This window comes from Homarus americanus, unplaced genomic scaffold (genome assembly GCF_018991925.1).
Source record: "Homarus americanus isolate GMGI-L3 unplaced genomic scaffold, GMGI_Hamer_2.0 scaffold13846, whole genome shotgun sequence".
Lineage (NCBI taxonomy): Eukaryota > Metazoa > Arthropoda > Malacostraca > Decapoda > Nephropidae > Homarus > Homarus americanus.
In genome coordinates, this window is record NW_024757805.1 from 1,290,264 (window position 1) to 1,315,403 (window position 25,140).

The 25,140-nt window shown below is 46.9% G+C and overlaps 1 protein-coding gene across 9 annotated transcripts in view; it reads left to right on the top strand.

Annotated features, from left to right (window-relative positions):
- Positions 1 to 25,140, top strand: part of LOC121857814 (transcription factor AP-2-epsilon-like) — a 161,120-nt gene that overhangs the window by 92,386 nt on the left and 43,594 nt on the right. For 6 of the 9 annotated variants that reach the window (XM_042354058.1, XM_042354060.1, XM_042354061.1 and 3 more), the window contains 3 exons: positions 3,104 to 3,163; positions 11,248 to 11,305; positions 17,360 to 17,555. In XM_042354058.1, coding sequence (XP_042209992.1) covers positions 3,104 to 3,163; positions 11,248 to 11,305; positions 17,360 to 17,555 — 314 coding nt within the window. Of the gene's footprint in view, positions 1 to 3,103; positions 3,164 to 11,247; positions 11,306 to 17,359; positions 17,556 to 20,747; positions 20,938 to 25,140 lie in introns of all 9 variants that reach the window. The other 3 variants (XM_042354059.1, XM_042354065.1, XM_042354066.1) reach the window with 3 other exon arrangements.

The following is a 25,140-nucleotide window of genomic DNA, read 5'->3' on the forward strand; positions in this document are numbered from 1 at the left end:
CCTGCTCATTACACCTGCCATCACCTACACACCTGAACCCACCTGCTCAATACACCTGCCATCACCTACACACCTGAACCCACTTGCTCAATACACCTGCTGTCACCTACACACCTGAACCCACCTGTCTATCACACATCCCTGAAACACGTGACACAATTTAGATAACCCCGTGTGAGACGCAATATTGGAGGTGACGACTCAGGAACTGTGACGCAGCAACTGGTGTATCTTGCGTCACGACACCCGCCAAACACCGCCTCACGTGACTACCATCTATCGTTGTCATCGGGGGGAAAAATGTTATATATTTGTCCACACTTGTTATTTTACGCTCGAGTGTCGGCCAGTAGCGGCGACCAAGCTACTTCCTGTGGGCTACTTTCCTAACCCGACGGCCACTACTTCCTCGTTCTCTATTCCCCCGCAACTAGTAGGGAGGAGGAGACTAAAATGGAAAGAAGACTTGGGAGGTACAGTACAGTAAACAGGGAAGAAGTGAAGACGGAAAATTCAGAGGTTTGGGTTTCTTGGAATTGAGGAGGAGGAGGAGGAGGAAGTGGGTAGAAGGGCGATAGAAGTGGGGAGAAGGACGATAGGGGTGGGGAGGAGGACGATACGGGTGGGGAGGAGGACGATAGAAGGGTGGGGAGGGGAGGACGATAGGGGTGGGGAGGAGGACGATAAGGGTGGGGAGGAGGACGATAGGGGGGGAGGAGGATTTATAATGCATGGGGAATTTAAGGAGTAAGGGATTAAGTAAAAAGGAAAGATTAAGAGTGAGAAAGACTGGCAAAAATGGGGAATATAGACAAAAGCTTAGTTGATTGGAGAGAGAGAGAGAGAGAGAGAGAGAGAGAGAGAGAGAATTAGAACAACTGAGAGGGATTGAGAGGAAGAGGAACGAATAAGCGACGGGTAAGTTAAAGTTAAGGAAGAACGGGGAAAAAGAGGATTATGGAGTTATGGAAGGGGGTGGGGTGTTTATATTACTCTGGCTACAGTGATGGGATCCTGTTTATGGATCTCCTTCTCTGTATGATGATGGACACTACAGGAAAACATTTTATTTTTTTCATTGCAGGTGTGTGTGTGTGTGTGTGTGTGTGTGTGTGTGTGTGTGTGTGTGCGTGTGTGTAATAATGTAATAATAATAATAATAATAATTAACGGTTTATTGAAAGAGCTTGGCAGCCAGAAGGCTGAAAATATACAGTTACATATTTGGGGAATGGGTTACGAATTACAAATAATATACAAATAACATAAGTGATATAAATAAGATATATAATAACTAGATGGGGAAAAGCTCAAACTACAGGGCATTTCAACATAGTGACAGTGCAAGAAGTAGGATTTACTGGGAGTGAATACACTGGTGTATTACAAGTTATTGATAATTTTTACAATGGTTGGGACTGGGCTGTTCTTATAGCGATCAGTTCGTGCTCGTATGGGCTGGATGCGGTTGTGGTGTCGAACAGCAATTCTCGGGCTAGGGATCTCAGGTGGTAGTAGGAGCCGGTGTCGAGGATGGTGTAGAAGCTTCTTACCAAATTTGCAGATGAGGTCGTGGTGATGGTCAGTGAGAGTCGAAAGGGTCAGTGTGTTGAGCGCTTCTTGATATGTGGAGTAGGAAGGGGAGAGAATAATCTTGCATGCCCTCTTTTGCACTTTTTCTAGGTGTTTACGTTGTGTGGCATTTAGGGAGGAAGACCAGGTAGGGGAGGCATAGGTGAGCTTGGGAAGTATGAATGTTGTGTAAGGTGCAGGAACTCCGAGGGACTTGAGTCGGCGAAGGAGGTGGAGACGGAAACTGGAGGATTTGACAACTTCACTGACGTGTGGTTTCCAGTTTAGTTTGTTGTCTATGGTGACGCCGAGGAGCTTAGTGGAATCTACAACCTGGAGTGTGTTCGGACCTAAAGTAATGGAAGGAGGTGGGACAATGTCGGAGGAGCGGTTGATGTGCATAACCATGTGTGTGTGTGTGTGTGTGTGTGTGTGTGTGTGTGTCAGTCGTCGCTCATATCCCCCACTAACCTTATTCCCACACGCAGCTGGGGAGAGGCAGGGAAGGGGGGAGAGGCAGGGGAGGGGGAGAGGGGGAGCTTGTACTGTTTGGAGGGTTAATTAATGGTCATTTAATGTCCGTCTATTTGTCATAAACATAAAGGTATTCACTTAATTTCTTCAATGTATATTTATAAGTGTATATAAATTAATAAATATATTTTTTCCAGCTTAGTATAAGACAGCCATATTCATTATTCAGTTAATCTAAAATAATTATCATTATCTTTATGCATGTGTGTTATTTTTTGTGTTGTCAATAATATTACCCAGTGCTCGCCCTCACCACTAATACCCAGGCAACAGCTTTTGTTACATCACTCAACACTACTGAGTTCAGCCTTTTGCTTCACCCAGCCAGGCTAATGATGTTTGTTTTATCTCACTCATCCCAGCTGTGCATGCTTGACAGTGCATCACTCAGTCATATCAGTAACAAATACTAAGAATAATAACTAATACTTACTAATGACAGTAGGAATCTGCATACTAAAAAATGAACAATGATATATATATACAGTATGTAACCAAAACATATAATATATAATACAGTTAATGTCATGTTTAGGTGTTGTAACTGGGAAGCAGTGCAGTTAATGGCTGACAAGTGTGGTCCATGAGGGGTCATAGTGCCACTAACTGCTCTACTCTCTCTCATCACCATAAAATGGAACGAGTTTGGGCTCGTTGGGGAAATGATCAGTGCTGAACTTTTATAAGACAGGTGAGAACATCACTTGGTAATAGGTGCACAACAGTGGTGTTGCACTACAGTGGTGGTGCACTACAGTGGTGGTGCACTGCAGTGCTGCAATAAAAAGAGGTGCACTAGAGAGTGTGGTACACCACAGTGTGATGCACAAAGAGTAGTGGTGCACTACAGAGTAGCTGTGCACAAGAAAGTAGTGGTGCACAAGAGAGTAGTGGTGCACAAGAGAGTAGTGGTGCACCAGAAAGTAGTGGTGCACCAGAGAGGGATGCACCGTGTAGCCTCAGCGACACCTTAACTCTGCTATGTACCCATCGACAGGTGCAGGCAAAACGAGCGATTGCTAGTCAACAGTTCGCCGAGCGTGGCCTCTTTCTGGAAGTGAGTAGACGAGTGGGCAACACAGTACAGTACAGTACCAGCAGTAGAAGGTAGAGTTGGCTGGACCGAGGCAGACCAAGGCCTGTAGGTAACATGCTCTGGATATATTGTTATTGTTTTAACTTGACTCTTGTTATAACTTACGGATGTGTTGGCGGCTGAAAATTAAGGAAAACAAAAGACAGTCAATACGCGTCTTTACACCAAGTCTTGCCGCCAACGCATCTGAATAAACTTAATGTAATCCATCTAGAGCAAGCCATCTGCAGGCCTCTCACCATCGGTCCTCCGCCACCTCTACCTGGTGTATGCTAAGCTGCAGACAACAAGCATGTGCACGTAGACAGCTGCATTAACTCCGGCAATGCAGGCGGGTGTAGGGTATTGGCGGTGCCGCCCCCAGCAGGTACCACCAACAGTAGCTGGCCGGGGCTGTGGCTAGTACAGCATGGCAGTGGAGTAGAGGCGCCTCCTGTAGTCGTAGAGACCTTGTTTCCTGTGTAGGGACGGTGGCGGGTTCTTTACTTGTTGTAGGGGCATGTCTACTTGTGTTACTGTATTAATTATTTGTAGATAATATGTATTTATTGTTCGACCAGTACTTGGTGAGTTCCCATTGATGTGTCTTGTTCGCCACGGTTATTGGTGAATATTATTATGTAGCTTATTAAGTAATTAAGTAATTCTGTTATTTTGTAAAACACAACCTGTTACTATCCCTCATGTTCTAAGGCTCTTTAAACGTCTAAAGACTGTACCAGGATCAGATCATTCGGAATCATCACATTTCCTGGTTCGTGACAGACAACACCGGTAATATACAGAGCAGGATTCTCAGTTATCATTATCTAGTCTGTTCGTCTTACATAACGAGTGAAATGTGTGGGTGCGAGGTGGTAGCCTAGGGGCCAACAGGCTGTCTTGTGCTGTAGGCGCCCTCCTGCTGGCGTGAGCGGTGTGAAAGTCACCAGGGAATGCTGGGAAAGGTGACTGCTTTTCGCGTGAACCAGCTGAATGGTGTTGACGGGTGGCCGCCGCCCTGTCTGGTGCGTTAAGGAAGTCAGGCATGATTACATTACTACAGGACGTGGGTGTGAGTTGTCCAGTGCCCCTTGAGTAGGTTGTCGTGAGCTTCTTCTTATAAGAACGCGTCATGTAGGACAGGTAATTCTTCTTCGCCCCCCCTTCCGCATACTTTCCTTCCCATTACTTTTCTTTCCTTCCTCTCACCAAACCTCTTCTTCCCTTTTCTAATTCCCCCTCTCTACCCTACCCCCCACTCACCTTCCTACACCTCACAGCTCCAGAAGAAACTTAATGAGACAATTAGGATAGAACACAGGTACGAGGGGCATATTAGCTCCGGTTATCAATACGAATAATCACGTGTCGGCAAACCCAAACAAACTGGTGTGGAGAGGCAGTGTAGTGACCCGGAACCAGCGGTCACTAAGGGCGGAAGTCCTCAGAAGATGCACCCCCAAAACGCCTCAACCACCCAACTACCCAAATAGTTCTCATCATTAGCGTATGTTTATGTTCTTGACAGGAAATTTGAAATCTGGATATCATTTAAATCTGGAAATCGAGTACTTCCTACTGCTGAACAAAGAAGGATTCGAATCTGTTCTTCAAAGAGTTCTTCCTGGCTGCTGAAAATTTAATGTTCTTGTCCTAAACTGGTGGAACGTGAAGCCACAACACCGCTAGACGTGAAGATGGACTTGATCCCAGTCTCTGTGTGGCGGTGGTAGTGTTGAGGTGGAGGTAGCTGGGATGTGTTCCCTTCCTTCCGTCCCCTTTCCCCCTTCCTGTAGCCCCCCTTTCCTTCCCGTACCCTTCTTCTTCCTCCTCCCGTCCACCCACACTCCTCCTCCTCTTTCCTCTGTTTACTCCTTTAAATCTTCTTCACGTCCTTCCGTTCTTCCAGACTCTCTCTCTCTCTCTCTCTCCCACTGACCCTACAGCTGCTCCCTCCCTCCCCTACAACTCCTCCCTCCCCCTCCCCTGCTCCCTCCTCCTCCCTCCCCAACCTCCCTCCCCTCCTCCCTCCCACTCCCTCCCTCCCTACAACTCCCTCCTCCCTCACAACTCCCTCCCTCCCCACAACTCCTCCCCACAACTCCCTCCCTCCTCCCCCTACAACCCCTCCCTCCCTGCCCTACCCCACAACAGCCTGGCCATATATATACGAGTCTTACCAGAAATAATGAGAAAACTTCCACACAACTTGACCGTATTCTGGATGCTCGATCGTGACTCTAGGGCAACACCGTAAAAAACAACAACAACAACAACAATAACAACAACAACAACAACAACAAATATAACAACTGAATATTTGTTTTGAGTTTGTTGACATATTTGATCTAGTTCGATTTTGGGATGATTTCACTTTTTTTTTAACAACATTTTATCCTAACCACCAATGACCTTATTCATTCTTATTTACATTCTTACTTATATTATTCATTTACATTTACATAATTTACAAAGAAAATAACGTAGACATGAATTTCGGAAAAAATAAACTTTGAAATATTGTAGAAATTTACTGATACGAATAAAACGTAAAAACTTAATTCGGAAGTTTCTAGAGAATATTTTACTTCAGTTTAATATAAAACAAATGATTCTTATTGTTTACCAGTGATTATTTTTACTGGTTGACTGAAATAAATAAACAAGTAAAACAAATAAACAAATGAATCAGATAATGGTAAAAAAAAATTGAAAATGATAAAAATGATGAAAGTGTAACAAATAGTTTAAGTTGAGATTTTTAGTGAGTTATTAAATTTGGCGAAGTGTTGTGAGTTATTTAATTTGGCGAACTTATATCATATGAGTTATTAAATTTGGCGAACGTTTCCACTAAAATTCGCTAATATATTAACAGGTAAAGATTTAAATTGATAATAAAAGCGACCGTAGCCAATTACTTGTTATTTATCTAATTAAAAAAATTGGCGAATTCCAATTAATAATTATGAATTAACTGAATTAATTAATAAACAAAACAAAGATAAAAAAACACGCCCATGTAATTAGTCACAAATACTATACCTTATTTTTAATGTAATTATGAAATTTGGCGAACTTCAATTAATTAATAATTTTGGCGACCTTTAATAAATAATGATTGCTGATATTAATTATTCATGACATTACAGCAGCAATGAGCCTCCCGTACCGCTGATTAAAATCCTGCCTTACCACCCATTAAATTATACACCACTGAAGTCTCCTGTCCTGATTATATATATATATATATATATATATATATATATATATATATATATATATATATATATATATATATATATATATATATATATTTATTTATTTATTTATTTATTTATTTATTTATTTATTTATTTACTTTTGAATTATAGTGCAAAATAATAATAATAATAATAATAATAATAATAATAAATTAGTCGATTCAGAAAACACAGTTGACATCTTGAGCTAAAATGTATAAAAAATATCGCTCTTTTTAGGTCTCTCTCTCTCCACTACTCCTCCTCACCCTCACCACTCACCCTCACCAGTCACCCTCTTCACCACTCACCCTCACCACTCACCCTCACCAGTCACCCTCTTCACCACTCACCCTCACCACTCACCCTCACCAGTCACCCTCTCTTCACCACTCACCCTCACCCACTCACCCTCTTCACCACTCGTCCTCTTCACCACTCTTCACCACTCCCTCTTCACCAGTCACCCTCTTCACCACTCACCCTCTCTCACCACTCCACCTCACCAGTCACCCTTCACCACCTCACCCTCTCACCACTCACCCTCACCAGTCACCCCTCTTCACCCACCTCACCACACCCCTCACCACTCACCACCCACTCACCCTCACCACCACCCCTCACCAGTCACCCTCCTCACCACCTCACCAGTCACCCTCTTCACCACCACCTCTTCACCAGTCACCCTCACCACTCACCCTCTTCACCACTCACCCTCACCAGTCACCCTCCTCACCACTCACCCTCCTCACCACTCACCCTCACCACTCACCCTCCTGTGCCCTCTCTGTACCACTCCGACACTTTTCACCAGGTGTGATGGGCCCCGTGATGAGAGACTAAGGTATACCTGTAACCCATTGGCCTCAGCTTTCACATATTTCTGCCGGCTGTAACTTCGTTTAGGTCTGTATCGAAAGCTGGATGGGGTCACTCCTGCTCCTCCTCTTCTCTCCTATTCCTCTTCTTCTCCCTCTCCTCTTTCTCCTGTTGCCGTTCTTCCTCCTCCTCCTCCTCCTCCCTTGTACTATACGTCAGAAGTAATCGTGTGGAGAGAAAAAATAGTCACGTCACATATATCTTTCTTGTCCTCTTGAATCCCACACATATATAGATTCAACTCTCCTTCACCTGACTCACTATAGACGCCTGGCCTAACCACTCTTCCCCTTCGTCTCCTGTGACTCTCTTTACGTGTGTGTCAGCCATTTAAACGCACGACGACGCTGTCATAACTTAGTCACTTCTTCAGGTTACAATTTTCGACTTAGGGGATACAACTAAGACCTTTATCCTCTTGAGGTTTTATTTTACTGATTCTTAACAACTTTATATATGAACTGAGTATGTATATAACCTTACTGCTCTGTGAGGGGCCGGGTGCTCGAGGGGGACCTGGCTGGAGGTATAGCTCACCCTCCTCGCTATACTTCTATCCCTCTACGTGTTGAGGCGAGGGGCCAATAAAACGTGCGGTGAGAGGGAGAGGTAGTGAGGCTCTGGGAGAGGCAATATGTGCGGGCCAGGGCCACTGCTCCTCACATGTTGCCTACCTCATGTGTTTATCTTCTCCTTCTCGTCTCCCCCCTTCGCTTTATTACCCCTGCGAGGGCCCTCCAGCCATTTCGCGATCCGCACTCCCCCCGGGGCTCAACCCCTCGGTCTCGCCCAAGGGGATTATAGCCCTTGTTGCCAGGGGACACAGGAGTCAATTTGAACCCCGAGCCTCCGGCTGGGTTCAGGTATTGCAGCCCCTCAGGCATTGATTTATTGGCATTGCTGGCAAAATATGAAATCTACAGGAATCTGGCGAAGCGGGGAAGGAGACCCCCTAAATCCCGTTTAGTTGTGTGTGTGTTATACCGTCTTGGGTCTCCGCTGTGGGGAGGGAGGATATCATGGGGATGAGTGAAGGAGGAGATTAGGGGGTGAGGGAGATGAGAGCATGAGGAAGGGACAGGAGGTCAACCAAGAGTGAAGGAACCATGAGAGGAGGTGAGAGTGGGAGGACGAGAGAGGGGAAGTAGTGGGGGTGGGTGGTTGGAGGCCAGAGGATGAGGGAGATGGGGGAGCACATAAGAGGACAGGGAAAATAAGTTTAGGGGAAGGGGAGGATGGGGGTAATGAGGGGCGGGAGGGGGGGTGTTAGTTACTACATGGGAGACACAGGAGGTGGGCGCTTGTCCACCTCCTGTGTCATCGATGTACAGGTGGTGGCAGTGTCATGTGTAGGGTCTGTACAGGTCATATACAGGTTTAGTATAGGTCATGTATAGGGTCAATACAGGTCTTCTACAGGTTCATTACAGGTCATATATGAGGTAGGACAGTCAACGTGGAAGGAAGAGTCTCACGTATATCATCAGCATATGAAGATAATGTACTGGTTGTATTCACTATTTGCTCGACACCATGCCATCAACCCCGAGAACGGATGCACAACTTGCGACAAAAACAACCAAATATACGGACAATTCAGACATATTCCGGGAACCAATGAAAGAACATATACCGGTACGCCTACTCCTTCAGAAGAACGTCTCTATAAGGATTGTTGACCTCTTGTATACAACGCAGCAATAGAACTTGTTTATTTATAACATTCGAGTCCGGTTGTCGCATTCATTCCCATCTTCAGAGGAGCTTTTCCCAGACGTGTCCTATTCTCACACAGCCCTTATCACGACTCTCCCTCCAGCCCTATTAGTATTATCAACGCGTGAGCTTATATCACCTATGTGAGGCGGACTCCCAATTACCTATTCACGTCATTTACTGGGCACATTATGACCCGTCTCTTCACACCTGCATCTCCCGGAGGCCCTGTTACTAATGCTGACGTTAATGAGCTGTTGCTAAGGGGCAATTTTTCTCTCACACCTGTGTGCTGGGATTAAAAAGGGGGAAGTATTTAAATGGACTTATTCTCTGGTCTTAGGAGGTATTGGGCTGTTTAGCGTCATTATCAGTGAGGAGAATTATTATATGAAACTTTGTTACTCATAGGAGAATGAAGGTTTGTGTGTGTGTGTTTGGGTTATGCTTGTATGTGTGGATGTTTGTTATGAGTTTATGTGTAGGTATGTTATTGTTCGTGGCCAAATTTTACAGAAAAAAAATATATATATATATATATATATATCTTATATATATATATATATATATATATATATATATATATATATATATATATATATATATATATATATATATATATATATATAAGATTGATAAATAGATACACAAAAGAAACTCGGGAAAGTCGAGGATATATTGACTATTGTAGTCATCGCGGATAACAGTGAAGAGTGATGGCAAATACGTTTGATGTTAAATTATTTGTCCGACACAAAGTGAAATGAAAACAAAAGTAAAACCAAAAGAAATATCGAGTTTATGCAGAGTGAAGGAAGACTTGAATCTTATCATAGAGAAAAAGTTAAAATTTGAATAAGATTAAATACTCCAGAAGTATTTATTGAGAGGAAGGAAGTTATGAGACACGGGCAACATACAGAACCATAAGTAGATAAAAATAGAAGTGTTTTGTTCATACTGTACTCACTCTATCATTGGTGGAGAGAGCTGACAGTTGGTCGATAACTATCAAGGATAGGAGGAGTAGAACACCCAGCCAGCCAGCCGCGATGACACCAGGTACAGCAACAACACACTGGTGGGCACGACACCTGTACTCAGTAAGACACAGGTGTCACAGGAAGGATGGCTGAGACACCTGAAGAGGATGGATGAAGGGAGGACTACCAAGAGGAGGTATTCAGGACTGCCTGGACGGACAACACCACCAGGATGACCCAGGGAGAGATGGTGGGAGGACGGGGAAAGCCTGAGGAGGAACAACCTGCCGACTACACGGGAGCCACACGAGACGGGCAGGTTGTCCGATAATCAGAATGAAGAACTTTGTCATCACTTACAGCCTGAAGCGTACCTGGGAGCTGAGTTAATGAATATTGTGCGTGTGTGTATATATATATATATATATATATATATATATATATATATATATATATATATATATATATATATATATATATATATATATATATATATATATATATATATGCTTTTCAAAGTAAGTGAATTCCTTAAGCACATAAGCACGCGCACATATGTACTCGTGTGTATACTAGAGAGTACGACGTTGTACGTACATGAGTGTATATGCGTGCTGGTGTAAATGACTGTGTGCGTGCTACAGCCTGAAGGGTAGTGACGCCATTAGACAACCATCAAGAGCTACCGACGAGGTATTACCAGATACACTTTCACTGCTCATGTCAGCCACGCTGCTCCTGTACGAGTGTCTGCATGTCTGATGTCAGAGCATGCAAGTGTGTGAGTAAAACATGCACGGATGTGTCCTTCACACTCCTCAGTGTGTGTGATGAACAATGAGATGCAATCTTGTTTCTTGCTACAGCTTAATTGATAAACTTGTGTTGCATTGTAGTACCTTGTTTACCATTATTTTTTGCTGTCGTTCCGCTGCTCCTCGCTTGCTTGCATGAATTCCAGTCCTTCTCCTCCTCCTCCTCCTCCTCTGTACTATCCACTTAGGATTATGCGGCCTTCAGTCCTGTTTCTACATAGATAGAAAGATAAAGAGTTTAGTCTGGGCAGTAATGCCAAAACGTATGGTATCTAGCATGACGTACACCCTCTTCCACCTCCCGTGTTGATGCATGTCTTGATAATGTTTAAGTTTGTTTTATATTAAGATAATTAACCGGACACGTGTGACCATATGTGGCAGCTCTCCAGTACTGATAACTACACTGTGTATTTTGTGTGTTTCAGGGCGTGTTAGAGTCGGACACGAGCTTCACCGGTGATATCTTTAAACACGATGGCTTCGGTAAGTCACGGGTTATTGGTAATATATGAGGGAGTCCCTGGCTGTTGTCTCCTCCCTCACCCCACTCACCAGCCTCCACACCTCACCATACTCACGCTAAATGAGTCTTATATATATTGATGATACTCAGTAGGGAGTCATAATATTCTGACTCTTATATCTACTTTCATTTCCACAGTAATATGCTTTTAACTATCCATTACTGTGATGTACTTTTTATATTCACAGATTAATTGGATTTTTATATATATATTTCTGCATAAAAACTATGTATCGTTGGCTTAAAGTTATAGAGATTAGTTAGTATTTTTTTGTTTCAATATGTATTTCTGAAAGACTCGCCACATAATTGGTTAGGTGGTGGAGCAAGACGGTGGTGAGGGGGGGACAGGTGACCCTCTACTCCCTGCCTGTGTTCTCATAAACTAGTTTCCTCTGTTTATAAGCCTTGTCATCGGTGTGAGTTTACCACAAGGGGAAAGTCAAAACAGTGACCCACCGACCACAACCGTTTGGTATAATGACCTTGTTCCTAAAGGCTGTAAATGATTAGCACAGAGGAACATAGTTAAAATATTTCTGATTGTTTCTTTGTGGTAAACTTATGTCACTCAGTAACGAAATCATGGTATGTTCTTTCGTATTTAACTGACTTCTGATGGTAAATTCTGAATTACAGTCATTGATTCTCTCTGATTGTCCTTAGTACCCATCACTCTGTTCATCAGAAGTTAGTAAGGGAGGGTGTTAGGTCCCCTTCAGTGCACCAGGATCAGTGTTTGCTCGTTGAACTGTGCATCCCAGCAGCGCACCACACATTATGCATGTTAGTCTTGCTTTACACTAAGACCCGTGTATGTAAATGTTCCCGTCCCATTAGTGTTGTCTGGCGTCTTGGCATGTTTCTCTTCCTCTGCTCTCACACCTTCGTATGCCTTCTTTACCCATAAATGTTATAAATGTGTATGCCCTGTTGCCCTTAACACCATCCTCTACGCCCTCCTTTTTATTCCCCGTAAATGCCTCTTGGTGTCTAATTTATGCCCTTACCTTCAGTAACACCAGTACTTGTGTGATTCTCTCTCCCTGTACCTGTGCTGCCTTGTCCCCCACCACACACCCTGCATGACGCCTATCACACCCACCACCCCCCCTCACCACCCCCCCACCCCTACACCACCACCCCACACCACCACCCCACACCACCACCCCACCCCCACACCCCACACCTCCACCCCACCCACACCGTCCCATGTATGAAGTTCAACTAATTCCACTCACTCTTGTACATCGCTTGAGATATCCACCTACAGAATGGTCCAGCCTTGTCATGAGCGCCGTGTGTGTGTGTGTGTGTGTGTGTGTCCGTCAGGTTCAAAGAGAATATATGCCGTTGTGGTGTTTCTTGGTCGTCCTCACACCAGCACTGAGGAACACAGAACTGTCACCCTCGCTTCCACGTGCACTTGGCATTTTACCTGTGCCTTTGGTATCTATCCATACGTGACATCTGCTACCTCATGGCATTTTATCAGCATGACATTACCCACACGGGACATTTACCCATACATGACGTTTATCCATACGTGTATTTACCCACATATGACATGACACACACACACATACATCTGTCATGTCATATAACTGGCACTGCTTGTTGCTCTCTTTTAATTATGTTCCTCTGTTTTTCCTGTTAATGAATAATGATCTGACATTCACTGTATCTTATTGGATCACTGTACACACACACACACACACACACACACACACACACACACACACACACACACACACACCTCCACTATAAACTAGAGACAAATAGTGATGTGTGACTAACTGAACTGTTGTGAATTAATACTGTTATAGATTGGTGGTCAAGTCAGTCAATTGGATCATTGCTTGAAGAGTACTACTGCAACTTGTCCCCCCCATCGGTGTTGCCACTCGCAGGTCACCGTATATAATCAAAAACGTTAACCTAAGTTCATATTTCATCAGTAATGCAAAAAAAAAATAAAGTTCCAGTTATGAGAGAGCTTGATTAATAAAACAGTGCTCGTCGTTTACCTATTTATTATTTTTTAGTTGGTGAATAGGGAGCGGTAATGTGTGTGTGTGTGTGTGTGTGTGTGTGTGTGTGTGTGTGTGTGTGTGTGTGTGTGTGTGTAGCCCCACGTGGTCGTGTTGTCAGAGGAAAATCTCATAACCCGGCCCGTCCACCCGGCCTTTGATCCTCTCAGTCTTTATCAAAATATTAAACTAAAATATTGACCTCAGTTTTTATTTGAAAATGATACACTTTTGTTATTTTCCGCCTCTGTTGTATACGTATGTGTGTATGTGTCTGTTTACCTTACATAACTATACATATATCAGCACGAACACATACATTATTAATATGTGTACATTGATATATCCATACATTATGTACATCCATATATACAGTCACACACACACACACACACACACACACACACACACACACACACACACACACACACTTCCTTCTTCTTGTATGCGTCCACACACGTTACAAACAGCCGCTTATTATTTAGACTCGTGTTTTTGACACTTCCTTTATTATTGTTGCTTCGGTGGCCAGAGAGTCCTGTTATCTCCCTTGTTAATAGAGTCTGCGGGGGGCTCAGGTTACCAAACGCCACCACTTTGTCCGTCGCCCAGTCGATTGAGCATTAAAAAAAGGGAAAAAGAACTTCAAATTGCCCTCTCCATACCCCATCTGGTCCCTTGACGCACCACACTTGGTATCGCTCGTTCCTGAAGTCATCGATCAGTCTGTGGGCTATGTGTGTGTATTGGGGCGTTCAGGAGGGCGAAGATCTCTGGCAGCTGACGGACGCCATCGATAATTTTTGACTAACCCGGTGTGATCTTTGTTTAGAGGGGGAAAGTGAGGGTAGGGAGGTGGGGGATGAGGGTAGGGAAGGGAGGAGGATGAGGGTAGGGGAAGGGAGGAAGATAAGGGGTGGGGTAAGGGAAGGGAGATAGATAAGGGATAGGGTAGGGGAAGGGAGAAAGATAAGGTAATAGGGTAGGGGAAGGGAGGGAGGTAAGGTAATAGGGTAGGGGAAGGGAGGGAGGTAAGATAGGAAAGTAAGTGAAGAGAGGAGGATAGGGGAAAGGAAGTGGTATGAAGGTTAGGGGATGAGGGTAGGAGGTGAGATGAAAGCTGGCTAGGAAAGGAAGGGAGGGTGTGGAGGGTGGTGGTATAGTGGGGGTGGGATGGTGGTAGTAGAAGTGGTGGGAGAAGTAGGGAGGTAGTAGAGGGGGGGTGTAGACTGTAGAGGGTGGTGGTAGTAGGGGTGGCGGGTTATAGTTAGATTTACATATATTACCATGTTAAAAGGTTGCCAGGCACAAAACACGGAGCTAACCTCCCGAAAGACAAAAGGAATGGAGGACGGCCCAGTTGTCGCCCATTTTTATCTTGTCTCAGGGTTCCCCCACGCCCGGCCTTTAACGCGGCCCAGGAAATTGTTCATTTTCCCTCAGAGCCGCTTGGTCTGTCCACGACAGTGTCGGCCGCCTGCAGCTGCCCCGGCCCAGGTAGGGGAGACGAGGGAGATTGAGAGACCAGCTAGCTGAGATAGAAAGAAGACGAGGAGATGAAATAGCTTGGTAGGGTTGACGGTCAATGGGTCATACTGAGAGACGAGAGATATTCCGGAACAACGGGTCTAGTGAGATACCGGAGTACTGGCTACAGTATTAGATACACTGACGAGCCTTAGTTGAGAGCTACTGTAGGTTAGGAGACGAGAGATCTACGCTATTTGGTATGACAAAAGAGAGAGGTACTAAGGGGGGGGGGGAGGTAAGTGGCGAGACACAAGGCAGGAGATATAACGTGAATGGGTGGATGAAGGCGGGAGGAAGCAAGAAGGAGACTCATCTGCCACTCTTCCCGTCCTTATTCTTCACGCTGGTACACCTTGCTGTTTAAGACCTCTATTGGGTCTTGTGCTGCCCCGTTTGGATTGCAGTTGACATCTTTTCAATCCCATGGGCTCTTATTGGCGTCTTGTGGTCTCCTCGTGGCTTGGTGTGAGCTCTGGTTAGCCTGTTATGACGTGTTTTGTACTCTGAGTGGCATTCTTCGGCCTTGATACGATTGTTGATCGTTTGAAGAAGCGGCGACGTCTATCTGCGTGTATCGGGAACTAGATGTTATTGATATTCATTCATCGGGTGGGTGACTATAGCGAGGATTCCCCTGTAGCAGTGTTGCCAGCAGGGTGTTGATCCTTACCTCTCGTGTGTACTGCATCTCGTTTTCTGTGACTAACAACATCAGTGCCGCTGCCCCCTCACCCAACTCCGGGAGAGCTAGAACCTCGACCCCCCACCCCCGACCCCCCACCCCCTCACCTCACTCTCCAAGATAACAGCGGCTCGCCCCACCTTCCACCCTTCCCCTCCCATAGTATAGACCAGAGGCACTACCCCTTCCATCTCACATCTTCAAGCACACCGAGGGATACACTGTTGACTTACTCCCAACACGGATTTACACTCCCTGGTAATCTTCTGTTTACTCCAGGTCGTGTTTACTGTTGTTTACATGTACTGTGCTGAAGAGACCAGGAAGCAGTGCCAGCCATAGTTCACACACACACACACACACACACACACACACACACACACACACACACACACACATTACGCAACACCCACACAGGTTTTCCCACGCCATCTACGTTACCCACACGGCACTTGCATCATCCATCCCGTGTCTAGCCATCCACACCACATCACCCACACACGTTCTTTGTTCTCACATGAGTGTGTCTCTCATATTGACTCATAATCCACACTGCCACGCACCTCACACTGCCACGTACCTCACACTGCCACGTACCTCACACTGCCACGTACCTCACACTGCCACGTACCTCACACTGCCACGCACCTCACACTGCCACATACCTCACACTGCCACGCACCTCACACTGTCACGTACCTCACACTGCCACATACCTCACACTGCCACGCACCTCACACTGCCACGTACCTCACACTGCCACGTACCTCACACTGCCACGTACCTTACACTGTCACGTACACCACAACATTAGGACTCCCACATCCCCTCAGCAAGCCCCTCCCTTCACCTATCCTCACTCTCAATCCCTTACTACCATATATTCCCCTATCCTTTACCTCGTCCTTCCCCATCCCTACATCCTCCTTTCTCTCCTCTTACCCTCCCCAGTACCTCCCTCTGGACCCCGCATTACTGGAGTGGCTGACATTTTTGGGATTTTAATTAAAGTGCTTAGTTTTGGAAACAAATTATCTGCATGAACGGGTGCGGCTCGGCGGACGGACCACTGGGAGGAATGCCGGTCTACGCTCCCTCACATTTTTTGCCGCGGATTCTTTGGTCGAGTTTTGATTAAACGGTTTCTTAGGGTAATTAAGACGTTAACTTTTCAACCTGGATGTAATTGGGGTCAAGTTTTACAGGGTGCGTGAGGGAGGGAGTAGGCGGCGTGTGTGTGTGTGTGTGTGTGTGTGTGTGTGAACGTTCTCTAGTGGTCATGTTAGTAGTCTTGTTATTGATGGTGCTATAACTACAGTCGTTGAACGTTGCTACCACCATAGCCACTAGCACTCTGTTAACTACCACCACAACCACTGCCACAATACACATCCATCACCACAACCACTGGACCCTTGTCACTATACATAATTGCTACCACATCCACTGGCACTATACTGTACGTTACTTTCGTCACTCATTTGAGCGTCGACTCTGCTGGTACAAAATAATACATTACCCTCTCTTTTATCGGCACCACACCTGCCACAGCTCCCAGCACTGTACATCCACCATAACCATTATCACTACTGCTGCTGTTGTTCCCCACTGGCACTACACCCATCATCACACTCCCCCACACTGAACCTGACGCCCCCATTGCCCCTTGCGTGTCCCTTGCCCTTCACATCTTACTGTCTATACCACCCCCATGTCAAGAGCCCCCTACCCCAGCCCGCGCCCTCCCCGCTGCCTGACGGCCTGTGTTGCAGGCAAGATGGGCGACCACATGATGAAGGAGAACCTGCTGGGCCCGGCGATGCCCTCCGACGTGTTCTGCTCGGTGCCAGGACGCCTCTCCCTCCTCTCCTCCAACTCCAAGTACAAAGTGACGGTGGCGGAGGTGCAGCGACGACTCTCCCCTCCAGAGTGTCTCAACGCCTCCATCCTGGGCGGCATCCTCCGTAGGTAAGACGCCCATACTCCCTCCTGCACCAACACCCACAGCGCCAGGCAGGCAGGAGAGGCGGCGTCCATTGCCGGGAGCATACCGTCACCACCCAAAACAAGCCCACGCCGCGTTCCCCCACGCATATACACTCATGTCCCCACGCCCATGATCTCCCATTTGATGTCCATGCCCCCCCTTCCAGCGTCCCCCTCCTCAAGATACAGGAACGAACCTCTCTCACCGTCAGCTTCTGAGCCCTGGATGCATCTCTGCACCTCCTTTGAACGAGAGAAATTTCGAGCAACTTCAACCAGCAAGGAGTCTGCATTAACGCCAGGAGCAACTTTCATGCCTTCAGCAACCTGGCTCACGGAGGCACTATAAGTCTCTCTCAGAAACAGAGACGCTACAAAATGGACAAGAAAAAAAATGAGTCAGTCTCATAGACCTCCTTTAATTACTCCCCCCAAATAACACCGGTAATTAACTGTACTCTCGTGAATGTTACCAAGTAATACCCAACTGGTACAAAGTGTCTCACGGTGAAGGGTAAAGCATGAGCACCACACTGTCTCTCACCAGGTCTCTGGCCAGTCTCCTGACCTCCTCCTCCTGCTCTTCCATCACTGGTCCTCAATGGGTAGATTCCTCCTCTCTGTCTCCGTGTCCTCTCGCCTTCCCACTTCCCTGCATGGATGAGGCTGACAGGTAGCATGACAGTAGTTGTGTCGGTGGCCTAGCTGGATGGACGGCAGACGAGTAGAGGTCGTGGCTCTGAGGGTCCAAGACTCCCCCAGGGGCTCACACACAGCCCGCCTCTTAAACTCATTTTCACACTTTGTTGACAAGTAATTGTTAAAATCCCTGTTTGGTCGCTGATTGGTAGGTTAGGTGCCAATTAACGCTCGGTGCTAAAGTAACGTAAGTATATGCATTAAAAGTAAGAAGTAGGTCCATAAAACAGTAATTTACGTTTAAGTGAAAGAGAGACATATCCACCACCAGTGTCCTGATGCGGGCAGACCTGAGCGATGATTCTCAAAACTCATCCGTTTAATTTTGACCCAAAGTGAATATGAGAACACTTCTAACTAACCTAAACTACAACACAAACGTTAATGACCAAATTGGCATCAGAATTACAAAAAGACTACCGCTTTAGGGGGAAAGTTACTAATGAGTCTTAGAGAATCTCGACTCAGTTCTCGAAGATCAGCGCCTAAATTCTCAAAGGTTCTCACGATGAATCTTCCTCGTAACTGAAGACATAAGAACTGTTTGACTTCAGGCAAAACACAAAAACAACGTCCAAAAATAACATCAAAATTACAGCGAGAGAAACTTTACTTTAGATATGTTCACTTAGGTACAACATGGTGAAAGGTAAACTCTTATATATCCAGTTACAAAAAATATTCATCGGGTGAACTCTTGAGACAGTGGACCCAGTGTTGTTTCCTCAGTGGTGTGAGGGACAGTGAGGGCGGTAATGGTCTGACTACAGTGTATATGTCCCAGGGTACTGAGATATATACTGAGGGTAGCCTTACTGACGACCGAGTCCTCTCAGTGTACCTCATGGGGGAAGCTGACTGATGTGGCCCTCTGGGAGCTCGTAGGACGCTAGCCTTCCTCACCCCTTCCCAACCTTCTTCATTCTACCCCATCCTTCTTGATCCTTCCCTGGCCTACTCTATACCTCCCCTTTATTCTCCACCACTCCCTAACCTTCTTCACCCCCGCCTACAGGTGATAGGGACACAAGCATCAGCGAGATGTGTATGACTCCAGTAGCGTCAGCCCCGGCGTCCACCTCCCAGGCAGCTAACACTGACCAGGCTTTGAATCCCGTTACCTTTAAGCCATTTAAAAAAAAAAGACTAAAAATTATTGTCACTTGCTGTCTTAAAATAGATATGACCTGACTTTTTTTACTTTTGGTTTATAAGCCAAATTTTGTCTTGGATAGAGTCAACTTTACAAGAAGAATAAGTTCCTAAGATATTGTTCGCTCAAAAAGTACGCCAGGCGTCAGCGATAGTTGATTAGATTAACGCCAGCGCAGGCAATCCTATGGTGCTTGTACACACTGATGAGGTGAAGTGTTCGAATTCGCGTGTGTCCCCTCACTTCCTCACACACCTTCAGGAAGTTCAAGGGTCCTGGTGTTCAGGGTAGAGGTGTTATATGTTCAAGTCAGAGGTGATGTTGCTGGTGAACACTACTTGAACACCTGAGGGATGTGAACACCTTTTTTTCCTCCCTCCTCGATGCCTCGTCTCTCACTCTGCACATATTATAATCTCACAACACCACCTCTCTTGTATAATGTTTTCTCACATAAACCTCCCTCACATGACCCTCCCTCACATGACCCTCCCTCACATAACCCTCCCTCACATGACCCTCCCTCACATAACCCTCCCTCACATAACCCTCCCTCACATGACCTCCCTCACATGACCCTCCCTCACATAACCTCCCTCACATGACCCCTCCCTCAACCCTCCCCTCACATAACATAACCTCCCTCACATGACCTCCCTCACATGACCTCCCTCACATGACCCTCCCCTCACATACACCCTCCCTCACATGACCCTCCTCATAACCTCCCACATAACCCTCCCTCAAATAACCCTCCTCACATAACTTCTCCCTCCCTCACATGAACATAACTCCCACATAACACATAACCCTCCCTCACATAACCCCTCCCTCACATAACCCCCTCACATAACCCTCTCACATACACATAACCCTCCTCACATGACCTCCCTCACATAACCTCCCACACATAACCTCCCACACATAACCCTCCCTCACATAACCTCCCTCACATAACCCTCCCTCACATAACCCTCCCACATAACCCTCCTCACATAACCTCCCCCACATGACCTCCTCACATAACCCTCTCACATAACCCTCCCCCTCCCTCACATAACCCTCCCTCACATAACCCTCCCTCACATAACCTGCTATAATTTTCCCTGTGGTCCTTCCCTTCCTCTTTCTTTTCCTCTTTACCCAAACCCACGCCACGCCGAACCCCTTCCCTACCTAACGTATCGTCTCCCTCCCTCCCTCACGTGCCCTCTTCCCCTTCCTTCCCCTTGCCCTTGCTGCCCTCCCCGCCTCGATGAGTGTCCGGAGAGGGCGTGGGGTTGGCGTGGCGCGGCCCTGAGAGAGAGTGTGGTGTGTTGCAGGCCTCAAGAGCGAGAAGAGCATGGGTGTGTCCGGGATGCTCTCGGGTAATGACGTGTTCTGCTCGGTGCCGGGCCGCCTCTCCCTCCTCTCCTCCACCTCCAAGTACAAGGTGACGGTGGCGGAGGTGCAGCGCCGCCTCTCCCCGCCTGAGTGCCTCAACGCCTCCCTCCTAGGGGGTGTCCTTCGCAGGTAAGTCCCTCACAACACATCCTTACCTCAGTCTCTCACCTTAAGACATAATGATGCCCTCCGTCGCAACTGGTGACCTTCGACAAGATCCAGCTCTGTAGTTCCTCTCTTCCTGCCGCTGCAGCGTCTGCGTCACCGGTAAGTACAAGCTGTGTGGTTGCGGGTGGATGGTGTGTGGGTGTTTGATGACGGGTGTAATTATTCGGATATTTGTCTTAGTTTTTTTTTTTAGTGCGACGTTAAATATGGTTATCTCTGTGGTCTGAAGACCTTCAAAATTCAAAACAAATGTATCAATCGTTGCTGAATCTCGCAGTTTGGAACTATCGAGTCTCCATCTTGATGATCAGTTGACACGAATCGCTCAAGATGACGACCGTCGGCACCCAGCGGCAGTCACTGTCTAGTTAAAAGAATATATAATAATCAACACCAACATAACTCTTACTCACACGTCCGAGACTTAAACAAGGACGCGCGCGGCGCACAGTCACACGGAGAGGTAAAGAAACCCTCGTCAGGGAAGCCCCTCGTGATATTGTTCAGTAATTATAGGATATTAACTTGACCCTGAGAATAACAGACTCGGTGATCAATTGACTGGAAAATCAACCAGAGTTTTTGATAACTAACGTGTCCTCCTGAGAAGGTGGAGAAGAACCGCCAGCCTCTCACATTTATCACCCTCCCTCCCGCGACGCTGTGAAGCCCTCGCCACAGACCCTGGGACAGGTGCTAATCCAGGAGGGACAGTAAACACAGTCCACCTGTCGCTTCCGTTGTTCTGGGACCCACGCCTGCAGCTCCCGCCCGCCATTTTCTTTTTTTTTCTGGAGGGAGACCGCGGGGACAATGATAATGTTTCATCCCACCAAGATCTCACCTCTCGTGACGACTCGCAGGTTACTCGTCCCCACCGGAAATTCGTCCTCTCCTCTGCCTCAAATTGTGCGAAACGCCGATTAGCCCCGCGACCTGTGACGGCCCTGCAGTGTTGCCAGCTAACTGTGACAGACGCTCTGCTCCTCACACCCGCTTATCCTGGTGACTCAGCGTCTCCGGAAACAGTTGTTCTCACCCGAAAAATAAAACCTGACGCTCAGGAAATGATTCAGAATTAATTTTATAGCTGTAATTCGTGAACTAAATCGCTTCTTACTTAGGAAGAGTGACTATAAACAAACGGCGTCGGCCACACTGTGTAGTAATCCCTGGGCCGCGTGATAATGGTGGACCAGGCCGGGATCACAACGTGGCCACCACAGCACCAACCTAAGGACAGATTTGGGCGGTAATGACACCTGATATAAGGGCGATAGGGGCATTAAATTAAAGTCAGGGATAAGGACTTAGATGGTGTGGGTCGTGGGCAGTGAGCAGCGGGGCAAGAAGTTGTAAACAAGACCGTAAAGAAGTGAGAGTTGGGGACCTAAGACGTAGGCCTATGACGCCTATTTCCCTACAGCGGCGCCTTGATTGACGCCGTGAATGATTCCTCTTACCTGTGGCTAATAGGAGGAAGCATCTGGTTGTGTGTCTGCCTGTAGTAATCTTCACACGCTCTGCTTGCATTGCTGTGTGTGTGTGTGTGTGTGTGTGTGCGCGCGCGCCAATTGGCTTTAATAATAAGTGTATAATATCTATATTTAACACCTGACATTAGTAAGAGTTAATAAACACGTACAGCTTTAATACAGAGGCATATTAACATTACTAATATAGTTCATTGTATTATATAGTGAGATCATTAATGGAACACGTAACTAGACCTTTCCGTGTTACATGATGGGCAACCTCCTCACTTCCCACCCTCAATCACCCCACTCCTCCCTCCCTCCCTTCCCACAATCACCTGTTACACTCACTTCCCTACATGTCCCCCCACCCCCACCCTTTCTCTCCCGCCCTTCCCTCCTCTCCTCTACTCTCTCACCCTCTCTCCTATACCTGTAACACTCTCTCACCCTCTCTCCTATACCTGTAACACTCCTCTGCTTTTATTTCATCCCTCCTCTTTCATCTATCACACTCTTCTTTTTCTCTCTTCTCCTCCTCGCCCCTCTTCCATTTACCTCCCCTTGATGCGTCTTCTCTCCATCAGTGTCGCACGTGCACCCCCCTCCTTCTCTCTCTCAATTTCTCTTCCATTCCACCTTTCCCTCCCCAACTCTTCTCTTCAATACTCCTCATACGCAAATTCCCTTTCCTACATCCCTCTTCCATCCAGCACCCTCTCTCTCGATCCCTCTCACCATGTTTCCCCCACTCTCACACTCTTCTCTCCCACGACCTCTCTCTTCCATGCCTCTCCTCCATCCCCCGCGTCTCTCCTCCATCCCTCACCTCTCTCCTCCATCCCTCACCTCTCTCCTCCATCCCTCGTCTCTCTCCTCCATCCCTCACTTCTCTCCTCCATCCCTCACCTCTCTCCTCCATCCTTCATCTCTCTCCTCCATCCCTCACCTCTCTCCTCCATCCCTCGCCTCTCTCTTCCATCCCTCGCCTCTCTCTTCCATCCCTCACCTCTCTCCCACGGTGGTTCCTTCTGCGTGATGGCGGAGGGCAGATCGGGGGAGAGGAGGCAGGGTAGCGTAGCGTGCGGCTGGGACCCTGGGATGCCAATTACCCACCTGTGAGACAAAATACCTGTAATCTTGTCCCAGTCCACCCTTGTCCCGTGTAGAGTCCATCACCACTACTACCACTATCACCACTATCACCACTATCACCACCATCACTATAGCACCACTATCACCACAATCGTCACTGTACCTTAAGATGGATTTCGTTGGGAGATTTGTTTAAGATCCCGAGTTCGATCCCAAAATATAACGTTATTCCCATGGACCGAGACCTTCACTCTATCTCCTTCACGTGCGCCAGGTTAGGTTAGGTTAGGTTAGGTTAGGCTGGGCTGGGCTGGGCTGGGCTATCTGAACGTACTAGAAGGGTAGCAATAAGCCTTAAGTATCCCCGGATAGTAAAGTGTTAAGGTTATAAGGATTCGTTTACTTCGGGCGGCTGCTGAGGAGTCCAACATCCTACACTTGTGCCAACCTCTCCTCCTCTTCTTTACACTCTCATATATAAACGTAAAATCCATTAATCTTCAGCGTTAACGTTTATTATCCGACTTGGCAATGACTATAGGTGTGTTTACTTATTTCTCTATACATATTCTCTGCTTATACTATTTTATCTTAGTAATACGAGAGTTAAAGTTGAGTGTTACCTCTTGCTGTAGCTGTCAATGGTTAAAGGCGTAGGGATTGAGAAAAAAGCTTTAAGAAAAATAATGCACTGGGTTAGGTGATGATCCATGTCAGTAAGGTGGTGTAGCGGTGATGGCAGACCTGTGTTAGGTGATGATCCATGTCAGTAAGGTGGTGTAGCGGTGATGGCAGACCTGTGTTAGGTGATGATCCATGTCAGTAAGGTGGTGTAGCGGTGATGGCAGACCTGGGTTAGGTGATGATCCATGTCAGTAAGGTGGTGTAGCGGTGATGGCAGACCTGTGTTAGGTGATGATCCATGTCAGTAAGGTGGTGTAGCGGTGATGGCAGACCTGTGTTAGGTGATGATCCATGTCAGTAAGGTGGTGTAGCGGTGATGGCAGACCTGTGTTTTCTTACAATTACGGGGCATCTGGCTTAAGTCTGTCGGAAGAGTTGTTTGTATCTGTGACGCTGAGATACTCGTAGTGGGTGCCAGGTGATGTAGCGTCTGGTGTCTGTTTATGTGTCAGTATCTGGCTCTGTCCTGGCATTATCTCTGGGAGTTAGCGGCGGGTGACGGTATCAGCTCCTGGTGGCGTCACTCGGACCTTGTGCTTGATTTTGGTCACTAAGTTTTAGCGGCCGATGCTTTTGGCTGGTGTTAGTTCAGTAGCTGGCATCAGCTCCTGGTGTTACTACATGGCGTCAGCCCCAGGTATCAGCGGATGGTGTCAGTGCGTGGTGTCAGCGGTGGTGGTGGTGACGTGTACGGGATCGTCGGCCTGGCTGGCGGGGCTGGCGGAGGTGACCCTTGCGGTTGGACGGGTCAAGGTGGAACTTATTACGTCCCTCCTGCCGCCTCGGTCACTCCTCCGCCCTTTGCTCCGCTTCTGAGGCCCTGAGCACCAGGAGCGGAGCAGGGGCTCTGGAGAGAACTTGGGGGAGGGGCAGAGCGTAGAGGGGTCTAGCCTGCAGCCCCTCTGGTTGG